Consider the following 13,340-nt stretch of genomic DNA (forward strand, 5'->3'; position numbering starts at 1 on the left):
CTGCTGAAGAGAGAAATAATTCACAGAACTCAATCTTCCTAAAAGTGTGCCTTCGTGTCAAGGCCATAGCTCATCTCTTAGGCTTTTATTGTAGAAAACTCTGAATGATAAGACAAAAATTGCGATTTTGCTTATAGAAATTATCAGGGTTTAATGCAATTTCCTATTGATTCTTTTTCACAAAACACAATTCAGGAGATAATTTTAAGAGGGTTTGGATCCAGGGGGAAAAGAATCTTAAGACAAAAACCTGCATACGAATGTTTATAGCGGCTCTATTCATAAACGCAAAACCTAGAGACAACCAAGGGGGCCTCCAATAGGGAAATGGATAAACTGTGGTACATCCATATGAGGGAATATTACTCAGCGACTAAAAGGAAACAGCTGTCAATCCACAAAAGACATAGAAGAAGGAAGCTTAAAAGCATATTGCTAAATGAAAGAACCCGGTCTGGAAAGGGTACATACTGTATGATTCCAGCTATATGACGTGCTGGAAAAGGAAAAGCTATAGAGACAGTGAAAAGATCAGTGGTTGTCAGGGGCTGCGGGAGCAGAGGAGAGGAGATGAACAGGTGGAGCAGAGGGGATGTTTAGGGCCTGAAACGATTCTTTGTGATACTGTGAGATACAGGACATTATGCATTTGTCAAAACCCAAAACACAAAGAATGAACTCTAATGTAAACCACAGACTCTAGTTAATAACATAACAATATTGGTTCATAATTGTGACAAAGGTCCCACACCAATGCAAATGTTATTAATAAGGGGAACTGTGAGGGTGGTGGTGGTGGAGGGAGCATATATTCAAGAACTCTGTGCTTTCTGCTCAATTTTTCTGCTAACCGAAAACTGTTCTAAAGAGTCAAGTCTATTAGAAAAACCGTAAGACAGGTCGAAGAGGGAAAAGGCTGGCTAACCTGAACACAGACAGAAGTGATTCCATATTGTAGCATGATGTGAATTACTATCATCTCCCACACTTAGTTTATGATGGCCTATTTGTGATTGAAATAGTATGTATCTAATTAAACACCAGGACATCAGTGTAGAATTATCTTTGTTTCAGAACTGGAGGGGACCTTAGAGATGAATAAACAGGTTTAGCCAAACTTAGAAATTAACCGATTGTGACTACCAAACACTCCAAATGTTTCTGAAGAGGGAAAACTGTGTCTGGTGTGTGCGGGGGCAAAGTACATGTGTTTAAGTAAGTACTGTGGAAAAAATGTAGTTGCTTAGGGTGCAGTAAAAACACTCCTGAAATTTTTATTTAGGTTAACAGATTGGAATGTACCCCAAATTACTACATATGTCTATACCTAAATGGTTTAATTTGGCTAATTTTACAGAGTCTTTGAGGGTTCTTAAAGCTCTTTCTTTATCCATAGAAATGATCCACATTTTCAACTATTTTAAGACTCAGGACAATAAATGTTCCACTGGCTCATCAGAGGGGTGGTACAGCCTAGGATTTGGAGTTTGGTGGTAAAAGTAAATCACCCCAGTTCAAACCCTGGTTGCCCTGCTTCCTGGCCAGGTAACCTTGGGCAAGTTACCTAACTTTCGACGGCCTTGGTTCCCCCATATGAAAAGTGCGGACAATGGCAATACTTACCCTGTGATTAAACGGACTAACGCACATGATCACATGCGCAAGGCCTGCTATACGGCTCTCAGGTGTTAACAGTTATTGGTGCTAATAAACTGACTTTAGGAGGCCCTGCCTGCAGGTCATTTTGGAGACCACCTAGAATGCTCCTGCAGGTTGCCGGACGCATGAAGACCTCTCTACAGTGATACTTTGCCTACCTTGGGGGAGCTAAATGTTAACGCGTTGGACTCCTCCACTGAACTGTGAAGTCAGTGGGAGCAGGAGCTGAATCTTAGGCATCTTTGTTAACGAAGTACACTACAGAAATATCTCTCAGAATAAAGGACCATTACTGATTTACTTCTTAGTGGGAAAGAAATGTTAATTTCAACTAAAACGCAACGGTGAATTGAAAAGCTCTCCCCCCGCCCCCTCGAAAGAATAAACCAGGTCAAGTTTTTATCTATGGTACTTAGGCCTAATGATATTACTATATATCAACTTTTAAGATCATCTGTGTCCTACAGTATTTCCCCTGGGTGGACTTGATGATTCCGGCACTTTGGGCTGCAAGGCCACCGTACTGAAAACAGAGAAAACAGCAACTTGAGGTTCAAACCGAAAATTAACTGCAAGTTGAGATCCACACCATTTTCAGTTGGTGAGAGTTCTAATTCACAACACCATAGTCTTGGATAACAGCAAGCCTGTGCTTCTAGTTAGGAAAGGCCCTAGCGAACCCAGTGAGTGCAACTGTAGCTACTGTACCCAAGACTGATATTTATTTAATCAGGATGGGAAATAAGAGTTGGTGATATTCTAAGAAGCAATAAAGTTCCTATTCTCATGTAAACGACCCCAAGTAAACATGGGCAGCAAACCAGAAAAACTTGCCCCAAAGAACAGAATGGCTTCTAAACAGACGGCCTTTCCGGTTTCATTGTAAGCAACAGACAAGTATTTAACTAAATTATTCTCCACCAACATTATTAAAATGGCTTTCCTGTTGTTATCAGAATGGAATTTCAGATCCACTTAATTTCAAGAAATTGACTGAAATTCAAATCACAAATCTGGTTTTAAATGGTGCTCTGTACTCTATGCACTACTTATGCTGATTACAGCATTGAAGTAGCTGGACGCAGATAAGGGAGTTAATAGTATTAAATCAGAGATGCCAAATTAATTTCTTAGACGTGTTCATAAATAGCTCTAAAATTATTACGAGGCTTGATGACTGAAAAATGTTCCCATTTTCTTATTGTTCATTGGTGACATAATTTAGATCAGATATACATTTAGAATACAAGATTCCCGGAATTACAAAACCACGAACGAGGACCCCTAAGGGGCATCTAGTCCAATGTCCTCATTTTCTAAGTAAGAAAAATGAGGCCCGGGAGAAGCAGGAGAGCATAGTGGTTAAACGCTTGGGCTCTGGAGTCTGACAGACCTGCGTTCCAGTTCCAGATTGGCAAGTTCCTCACTATGTGACCTTGGGAAAGTTTTTTAACCTCTCCAAGCCTCAGTCTCTTCAAGTGTAGAATGGGGATAAGGATGGCACTAAACTCTAGGTGGGATTAAATGGGATAAACTTGCAAAGCATTCAGCTCAGCACAGAAGACTGATACATTCTAACTACTCAGTAAATATTAGCAGCTACTACAATGATGACTAAGACTGACTTCCAAGGCAATGTAAGCAGCAACAAAACCAGAACACAGAGTTCCTGATCCCTATCACAGCTTTTTTCCTCTAAATACAGTACCTGGGTTAAAAGATTCAATGGCACTGACAATATAACTCTGTATCAAATAGAAGGATAACTAATTTCAGTCTTTCTTGCTATTGAACTGATCTGAATATTAAATCAGCGATCGCATTTGGAGGTCTCAATTTCATGAAGATTCACACATACTTGGCTTCCATGAGCAATCAATATTACATATTTGGCTTCGTAATTGTTTTAATTTAATTTTTAAATATTTCCCACCCAACACTGCTCATGTAAAATAAAACAACATATGTTAGCCACAAATAAGAGTTAGGGTTCACTTGCTAACAATCTTAAATTTGAGTCTGGTTAGTTGCTATATGGAATGAGTCTACTATTCTTAACCTGTACTGTCAGGTATGGCTATAGCCTCTGTACATCTGCTATGGAGGAAGCAAGGATGAGGGACACATTAAAAAAACAATAACAAAATACAGTGGATGTACAGGAGCAAGACTCGGTTTGGCTAATAGAGACGCCTAGGAATCCAGCAGCCACGGATCACAGACATTTACAACTGCCATTTTTGTCAACATGTAGTGCCCTTACGTGATTTACTCAGAGTTGAATGTTTTCTTCTTATACTAAAAAAAACAAAACAAACAAACAAACAAAAAAAACCACACCAAAAAACAAAACAAAACAAAACACCCCAGAATTGAGAAGCCTCATAAAGAATGTTAGCTTTATATAACAGGCTCTCAATACTTGAGCATTTGATAATTTTTTAGTTAATTGGTGGTCTTTACAGTAAATATTCTCAGACTCGCAGGTAGGTGCTTAACGCGTTTTCTTGCAAGAAACTAAAGATCGTTTTTCTCTTAATCTGGAGAATGACCAGTGTACATACAATTAACTTTAAATCTTTATAAATAAGAGTAAATGCAACATGGCATAAATACAACACGTCCAACAGACATCGACTCCCACTACATGAGATAAAGCTCAAGCATAAACATGAACAAAGCCCAAACACCTTTTTACGTAACAGCAATGTGATTCAGCAGACCAGCAGATGAAGAAAATAGTCATTTGAAAAGTGGCAATTTGTAACCATACCCGGTATTTAGTATTTCAGCGACTAGAAATAAAATTCTTTGGCAAACTTACCCGCATTTTTGCACAGGCATCTTGGGTTGATTCTGTCCCTCTGAGCTCTTTTATCAGCATAGAACCTAAATACTAAAATACAGAACAATTCAATGATTTATGGAAAAGAGAGTTTAAATATGAGTTGCAATTTAAAACCAAACTGTGGAAGTCCTACTGGCTGGGTTTCCTGGCTGAAAGTTGTTGAATAACTTTTAAAAAACTAACAGTAACTAATCCTAACAAACAAATGCTTTTAGAGAGAGAATTAAGCAGTTCTGAGAGCCGTAAATTGCTCTTTATAATAAAACTGCAGCATTTTCTAAAGATGCCATCTTTCAAATCATATTTAACTGCAAAATGGGGGCATCTAAAAATGTTTCCCCCCCCTTTTTTTTGAGGCAGCAATGTCTGCAAAAATAAATCACGCTACTCTACGTAATTACAGGGTTGTATGAGACAGCTGAGAAGCTAAGCGACATGCACCCCATTTGGGCTGAGTTGGCTGCGTAGGTAATTAACGTTAGGCGGCTCTCAGGCGGAGATGCAGTTTGGGGTCTTTTCATTCACAGCTGTGGGCCCAGGGGTTGATCCACCTGAGAATGGGATGGGCACGAGATAGGAGCCTGCGGGGAGGGGGAATGGCATTTCGGTTGTTCCAGGAGGGAGAGAGCCCAGTTCCTGGTGNNCTGGCGGGGGTGGGGGTGGGGGCGCTGAATGGGGTAGGAGAGAGATGAGAACGTCTCTTCCCAAGAATTACCAATCACTTTGCTGTTAGGTGATCTGACCCAATACCGCCCTGGTACAAAACGCCACTCACGCTCCAAGTTCTGGCTGGGGCGGGGAGGAGCAAAGAGTTTGTAGCAAAATATCTGTTTTGCCTTTCCATCAATTGACTCCTCTTCAACTTTTTGAAGCTTCAATAGGGTTTCTTTCTTTTGTCATTTTTCCCCCTCCCTAATCTCCTTCCAAAAAAAAAAGAAAGAAAGAAAGAAAAAGAGCTCCATGTGTCTTTTTTTTTAATGCGAATGAAAATAATTTTTTTCCTGATATGACTGAAGGAACCCTGGCACGCTCCAAAACCAAGGCTGCGAATCGGGCGCGCAGACCAGAAAATGCCCGACGCGCCGAGGGGCGTGCCCTTACGGGCGCGGGGCAGAGGGCGTGGTTACGGGCCCGGGGAAAGGCGTGTTTCGAAAGGCGCAGGGGTTGGTTTGGCGTTAGAGCTTGGCAGGAAGGAGGCATTTTGGTTCCACAGTTTTGGGGCGATTACTGCTGAAATAAATCCGTATAGATAACAAAATGAAAAAAAAAAGGCCGAAATTGCTATGCGACAACCAGAATGCCCGCGTCTTAATCAAATTAAGGAAAATGATCTCGGAGAAATCCTTGCCTTTTCAGTTATTGGGGAAGTTTGTCCTAATTGAAACATCTCTCTCTAAAAGAGGTGATTTTACTTTTCCGGCTGCAGTCATGACAACCACCTGTCCCCAAAGCTATGGTATTTTTTCAACATTTGTTCGTATTACTTGTGATTCTCAGCCAAGCCTGATTCCCTCTCCTATTAGAAAAAAGTACCCAGTAACACAATCCTAATGAAAAAAATCTGGTAGTAGACCCAGTGTTTTGAGATCACTGGTGAGTGTTGTCTATCTGTGCTATATTTATATTCATTTCCATTTTAAGATTGTGCTTTATCACATTTCATTTAAAATATACAACTGTATAAGAAGGCAAAATAGACCTTAAACACACAAGATTAAAAGGGATTATAAAACTCTATTTTTTTGGACTTTCTCTGTATAGAAAAGGTTACTTTAAGAAAAAGGAGAGAACACTTTTAGAGCTTCAGTGATGGACATTTTGGTATATTTTCAATATAAAAGTAAACAAGCCAGAAGTACGCCCTCTATCCCCACTGGTACCCAAATACTGAATTTATAGTAACTTACAAAAGCTTTGTAATCACACGATTGGAAGATGAGCTTTTCTGGGTGATGTTGCCAGTATTGTACTGGAGTTGAGGCCGTGGCTTCATTTGGAGGTCGCAAGGTAATGGAAGGTTCTCCCCAGTCTCCTGTCTGAAAATCACATTTATTCTAGAGGTAATATGGGAAGTCGCAAAGCTCATTCCCTATTGCTAGCCTGACTTCATCTTATACACGTGTGCTGAAATGGGCAAATGCGTTGGGGTGTATTATATGTCTATAAATACTTCTACTATTTATTATGGGTTTATATATGTGGTAGCATATTTCCCAAAGCTGAGTTAATTTCTGAGGTGTGAAAAAAGTTATTCCATTTTTACACCCTAAGCTAAGTGAATTTTAAATGAAACATGGAAATATTCATAAATGATGCACTAATTCATAATTTTCTGTTACAACAGAAAAACAACATATGACCTTTGAAAGAATTTTCTGGTTTTAAGCTTGGTTATTTGAACTTTTTAGTCTGAATTGCTTTTACATTCAGAATATACAGTTCCATGAATTTCAGTTTCCAAATATGACACGTACGATGCACTTGGGATGATTTTAGATCTCTGGAGAAAAGGTAGTATAAGTGTGATTCTAAACAACATTTTAGAAGAAGAATTTACGAATGGATGGCTAGTTTCCCTCATCTGAATTCACTGGTGTTGATAAAATGCCACTGTGACAGTCTTGATGTATTCAACTACCTTTCTCAGAAAACCTAGAGCACAAACGAATCATAAACATTTAAGTGCCAAGTTTGGTCATATGTGCATATGCACGTACTTGAGGATCTTAATTCACAAATACAAGCACGTGCATATTTGATGGCATATCATATAATGCATATACCCGCTAAGACAGAAGACACCCCATCGTTCCATCTATCATTGTCCATGGGTTAGCCTCGACCAGTTTTATCACTATAATGGCTTAGTATGATCATCTATAAAGCCAAAGGCTGGTGTTGGCAGGTCTTTTCTGGGTTCTAGTCTGATTTAGATATTATATATGGGGGAGTTCTCACTCTTTTCCTTGGTAAAGATTCTAATTTCTCGAAATTCAGTTCTTTGTTCTCAAATGGACATTAACAAAAACTAGACAACAGGCAGATTTCCAAAGCCACTCTCTTTTGACCTGGATTCGGCTGCTCTTGTAGAATTAAGGAATTAACCTTTCTCAGGAGTTGGAAGAATATAAATAGGTCTCATGAGCTCCCAAACCAAGTAAAACCTTGGTCAGAGGCCAAGTTCCACAGCAGTACTAGCAAATGGGTTGATACTGTAGGGTTTCTTAAGGAGGATTTTCAAGGAATCTAGGATAAGAATGCAAAATTTTGGATGTAAGTGTATATTTTGGGGAAGAAAAATGTCTACAGCTTTCATTAAATTCTTTGAAAGGATCAGAAACTCCAACAGGTTAAAAACCACAAGTCTCCAGGAATGGCTTCAACGGGACGTGTGTTTTGGGGAAGAGGACTAGCATTCTAATTTTCTCTGCGCAGTTTGGACTTACGTTAGGGGGCACATGAGGGGCGGCTGATGCTGGGAAGAGTTAGGCACAGGCTTTGCTTTCTGAAGTTTCTGCCTTTGAAAAACTAGAAGAAAATTCTCGAGCCCCTCAGGAATGCACAGGCCTTTTCACTGAGGCAGAGAACCTGAAGCTCTTCCTGAGATGGGTCACTCCCAGACTCGGGAAGAGCAGTTAGTATCTTGCGAGCTCACTGGCTTCTCACTGGAGCATGTGGCCTATCAGATTCCCCGGAGCTCCTCATGCTCTAGTCTAAGCCCTTCTGTGTGTTAGTTTTGTTCTAGTTGCTAATTTACTTGCATGTGGCTTGGTTCTCCTATCTACTGTCTGTTGAAATTGTTAAGACTTTACCTGAAATAATTACTTTAGCACTTTTGTCTATCTTATGACCCATCCCTGACTCATTCTTGAATTTTCTCTTTATAACTTTAATTTTGTAAAAAAAAAAAAAAAAAAAAAAGACTGGCTGCGATTAATTTTAGGCGAAAGTTTTCCTCTGGCTGCCTATTATGATCTTTTCCTTCCCTTTCAAACATCTGGTCTGTATTATCTCTCAGTCTTTAATTCAACTGGCTGTGATTTGCTCTTAAAAAAAAAAACTAGGATGAAATTTGAAAATGTAGAAAATGCGGATTTCAATACTATTTTGAAGCTGAATGTAATAACCTTTAGGTGATAATACCTATAGTTAAAACTCTGGAAACATGCAGGTAGGAGTTCTTAATTAAAAGCTCTCCCCAAATCCAGCAAATCCTCTAGTCCGCCCCATTCACCTTCTTCCCCTCCCTCGATAAAGCAAACAACAACACAGCAAACAGGTGTTGTACATTTAAGTCACGGGTAACACTGTTAACAGAACAACAGAAGTTTGCACGCAACTCCGTGGAATGATACAAGAGGAGGAGCTGGTTGACGTTAAAAGATCTTTCGATCCAGTGTTTGCTGAGGTGACCACTGAAACCAAGCGTCAGATCTTCACGTTAGCCCTGTCTTGGTTTAGCTGAGGTATCCCTTGGCCGAGCTCAACAGGCAGTTCTCACAACAGCCTGAACAGACATGGCAGGAGCTGGGGGGTACCACAGGTGGCGGGGCAAAGGCTGGGGATAGGGCTGGGGGTGAGGATGAGTGGGGTGAAGCTGGGGTTATGGGGACATTTCAGGTGTTAGTACATTAAGCATGCAAATCATATGCAAACTCATTCTCTAATTGTTGAATTAACTCAGGCACTTTCATAATTAAACTTCAATGGGAGTTCCATACATGTAAAGCAGAACTACAGCCAAATGCTGATCCAAATATTGACATCATCCACAGAAGTCAGAGCAGCCACGTTGGGAAGAACAAGCCCCAGCACATACCACCTCAGTCTGGAAATCATCCCAACCTCTTATTTGATAACCCCGTGAAGAAACTCGTGGCACATCCATTGAACTCAGTTTAGGCAGCGCCATCATCTGCTCTTCCAGGACTCCACTGGGTCCAGAAATCACAAGCCGCCTGCTTTGAATTCAGAGTGATCTGACAGGGCCTCCCCTACGTGCTATGGGGGAGGGGAGGAAATTATTGGGAAGAGAAATACAATCCTAACTTTATTTTCCTTGTGGCCTTGAAACATCGCTCCGGTCCAAGTATTTTTACATTCTCTATATAGGGACTGAATCTATCTTTCTGGAAATAGGAACTGAGTTTCGTCATATTTAGGCCCATTTCCAGACATTCATTTTCAAAGGAGGGAAATGTGTTAAGATTGAAGTTATAAAAAAAAATAAATTTATCTGCTTCCTGGAAATTCATCAACTTATTATTATTGTGTTTAGCTTTAGACCAAAGAATATCTCTAAGACTCCACTTGTAGGTGTTGAGTCTTCTCTCTGGAGTTAATTTCATGAGAACAGACAGATTTGGTGACACAGTACTGCCAGTGGGAGGTCTGGCCTGGGCCTTGGGGGCGGGTTACAGCTTCCATGGGTCCACTGACAGTAAAAACACGAGTTCAGAGAGCAAGGGTGCCTTAGGGCTCACCGGGACTGGAGGCTGGACTGCAGCAGGAATGAGCTGCGGAGGAAGTGGGTAGGGCAGTATCCTGTAGGGACCAGTGAAAGAAACCAAAAGGCAAATTAGGGTTTCTACCTTAGCTAGAAAATAATTCCAAACTGGGAGGCCCCTCGTTAGGTCTTGTAAAATAGTACACTCATATGGAGATGGTACCTGTATTTCCTCAGGTAAATTAATAAAAATTATCCAGGTAAATTAATAAAATTAGTTTAATAATTTCCCGGTTTAAATAAATTTTGTTAAATATGAAAAAAATCAAACAGACCTAAAAAGTCTTTTGCCTCAAAGAATGGTTTATAATCAAACTTTATCCTTAACGAACAGTAGCTCTAAACACAGGTAACAGTGATGCAATTATATTTAAATAGAAAAACAAAATAAAATAGGAAAAGGTTGGGGTAAAATTCTGTTTTAAACTATTACTGACTGGCAGTACTCTTTAAAAGGCTTAAGTAATTACAGAAGAGAAATTCAATGATTCAAGGCACTCTTACTAAATGTCTTCAGGCTACTTTTTTAAGAGCTTAAAATACTTAAACCTTTCCTTTATGTTCATGTATTGAATGATTTTAATATTCCAAGAATTGGCTCATGGCGTAAAACCTCACCTACTTGGTATGTACGTATGTGTTTCCTTTAGGATATTATCAGTGAAACAAAGGAAAATGGACATCGTTAAGTATCCTTTCCCACTCAAATAAAAATTAAACTATGAATATAAAGAAAAAACGTAATTTGAGATTAGAGCTTTAAATGGAAAATTGATTCTGTTGAACAAGTATTTACCAACTGCCAATTCGGCATGTGCAGTCTGGCCGGGTGTGAAGGGCTGCAGCGGGGCCACACCTAATGTGATGTAATTAAATCAAATATCTTTTATCCCACCAGCTGAAAAGTATAAAACCACTAACTGAATTTAGTTATAACCCAGGAAAAAAATTCACAAAAGTCTACAAATAGGTTTTTACTGGATGTCAGAGTCTAAAATGCAGCCTTTAAACTTTGCTTTATTCCAAGAGGTGCTAAAACTGCATGGCTTTTGGTTTAAATGCACCAGATACGTAAGGCAGATGCCGAGTTCTCTCCTCCAAACAAGGAAACTGAAGATACCACATATGCTCTATGCTCTATGCCTATGAAGGGAACATTGTCTCTATCCTTATTTTCTTCTTGAGAAAAACATTTCCTAAAGATGTCAGTAAATAACTAAAAGCCAGGGTGATGACTTAGCTTCCTAACATGAACAGAAAGGTGCGGCATTTTCCAAGCCTTGCATTATTCTTTTTGAAATTTTTAAAAATGAGGATTTAATTGATTTTTTTTTTAAATAGCAGCTTTTAAATCTTTTCTACTAGGAACTGTTTCCACCTACCTGCTTATAAATTTAGATCTGAATATTAACAAACATTATTCTCTATTTCTTCAGAACACTTAATGAAAAACGAAAATGATTTTAAATGATGATTGTTAGGTTAGGGTTTCACTTTCAAGAATTCTGACACATATCGATCCGACATGAGCTACCCAAACGTCCATAAGATGTATGTGATAACATTTATCGTCTGCGATCTCTGGGGCTTTGAAGAATGCTCCACAGAGCTCTACGCTTATAAATATGTAGACATGGGTTTGGATGTGAATGTGAGGAAGGGCCTCCTACAAACATTCACACACACACGGAAACAGGATGCTACAGCAGGTCTTTTAAAAATCTTCCAGAATCAAGAATGCTAGTTTGGTCAAATGCAGCTGGTTATACTAAATTTGTTCCTTTTGATGATAAAGAGCAGAGATGGCCACTTCTGAACATGAAAAAGCACTCGTTAGCGTTTATGGGTTTGGGAGGGACTGCTGGGTCCCCGGAGCATCAGGCGATGTACAGACCCCATGAGCCCAAGAGCCAGAAGTCCCATGCACAGGAGGGGTGTGCCTGACGTGGCACCCCGAAAGGAGGCCCTTCACATGCTGCCCTGAGAGCTCTGCCTAGTGATTCTCAACCAAATGTCTCAACCTCTCAGTCAGCGGGCTAGCCAATGGGACAAATTTAATAGGATATGAAAATAGGATTGTATTCTAAGATACAAAACAGAAAAGACCAAACATTAAAATGTCTACTTCCCAAACAAAAATGGTTTTGTTGTTTTTTTTTTTAAGTATGCAGAGGTAAGCTGTGAACATTTGAATATTACGCAGCTCAGAGTAAAATGGGTCATGATTTCACACACATTCCAAAGATCAATTCAGTATTGTCCAATGGAAAAAAGGCTGAGAACCACTTTGTAGCTGTAACAGTGCCTCTCCTGGCTATCCCTCCCACGCTTGCATAAAATGTATACAGAATATCGTGCAAATCAGACTCAAATATTTCTCACAAGTGAAGCACATGAACCTTTGAGAACTTTTGGAGACAATGGGTTGACTAGCCCATGGACATGGGGAAGTACGAGATGGGGAAGAATAACACTGATATATACACGTGCGTATATATATATCAATTTACCCTTTTCCTTCTTCCTGTAAAAGCAAGTTAACACAGACACCTGGGATGAAAGCCAAAACTCACATGGGACAGATTTTAACTGCAGACTTTAAAAATCAGGTATGTTTCTCATTTTAGGACAATGTTTGCACGTCAACGGGTCACAAGGCACAGTGAATGAAGTGTAAGAGACAAGATCTCAGGAGTCATTAGACATCACAGATTTTCTGCATTGCCAGGACACAGTACCTGTAGCTACTGACAACACTTTGCAACACATTACATAGCGCAAGTTCAGGAAAGAAAATAACCATTTGTAACCTTACATTATGAACCTGATGGATGGCTGAGAAAGGAAATCCAGCGTTCTGATTCGTCCATATCTCACAGACAGACGACTGCTGATATAAACAGAAAACTATCTCATCTTGTCAATATTTAGAACATGGCAGCTACCAAGGTAGCATCAAGGAAGGGAAGGAGGAAAATAATAAAAAGCAAAGAATCACATTTCTTAAACACACACACACACACACACACACACACACACATACACACACACACTCAAAAAATGTTTTAGGATGCCCAGGTCTAATAATTGGCTTCCAACTCATTCTTTTGTTTAAAAGCATTTTGGGTTGGCTGGGAAGGAAAAAAAAGACCATTTAGGCATTAGTTTTATATTAAGGGAGATTACCAATAAATTCGCATCTTGGAAAAAGCAAACTGTTTTACATTTGCCAAAGACAATGGAAATACCTTCCCTCTTCACATCATTCATTTCAGAGGATAAATATTTTCATGGAGTTCAAGAAAGATGGGAAAAAGACTAGAGCAG

General features: G+C 39.6%; 1 protein-coding gene across 15 annotated transcripts in view; it reads right to left on the reverse strand.

Moving 5' to 3' along the window:
- Nucleotides 1–13,340, reverse strand: part of ANKS1B (ankyrin repeat and sterile alpha motif domain containing 1B) — a 1,051,872-nt gene that overhangs the window by 47,453 nt on the left and 991,079 nt on the right. For 7 of the 15 annotated variants that reach the window (XM_040637361.1, XM_040637360.1, XM_040637359.1 and 4 more), the window contains 2 exons: nt 6,415–6,543; nt 4,484–4,555 (listed from right to left, as the gene is read on the reverse strand). In XM_040637361.1, the coding sequence (XP_040493295.1) occupies nt 4,484–4,555; nt 6,415–6,543 (201 nt within the window). Of the gene's footprint in view, nt 1–4,483; nt 4,556–6,414; nt 6,544–12,828; nt 12,904–13,340 lie in introns of all 15 variants that reach the window. The other 8 variants (XM_040637358.1, XM_040637364.1, XM_008687739.1 and 5 more) reach the window with 2 other exon arrangements.

This window comes from Ursus maritimus, unplaced genomic scaffold, assembly GCF_017311325.1.
Source record: "Ursus maritimus isolate PB19 unplaced genomic scaffold, ASM1731132v1 scaffold_21, whole genome shotgun sequence".
NCBI classification, from domain to species: Eukaryota; Metazoa; Chordata; class Mammalia; order Carnivora; family Ursidae; genus Ursus; species Ursus maritimus.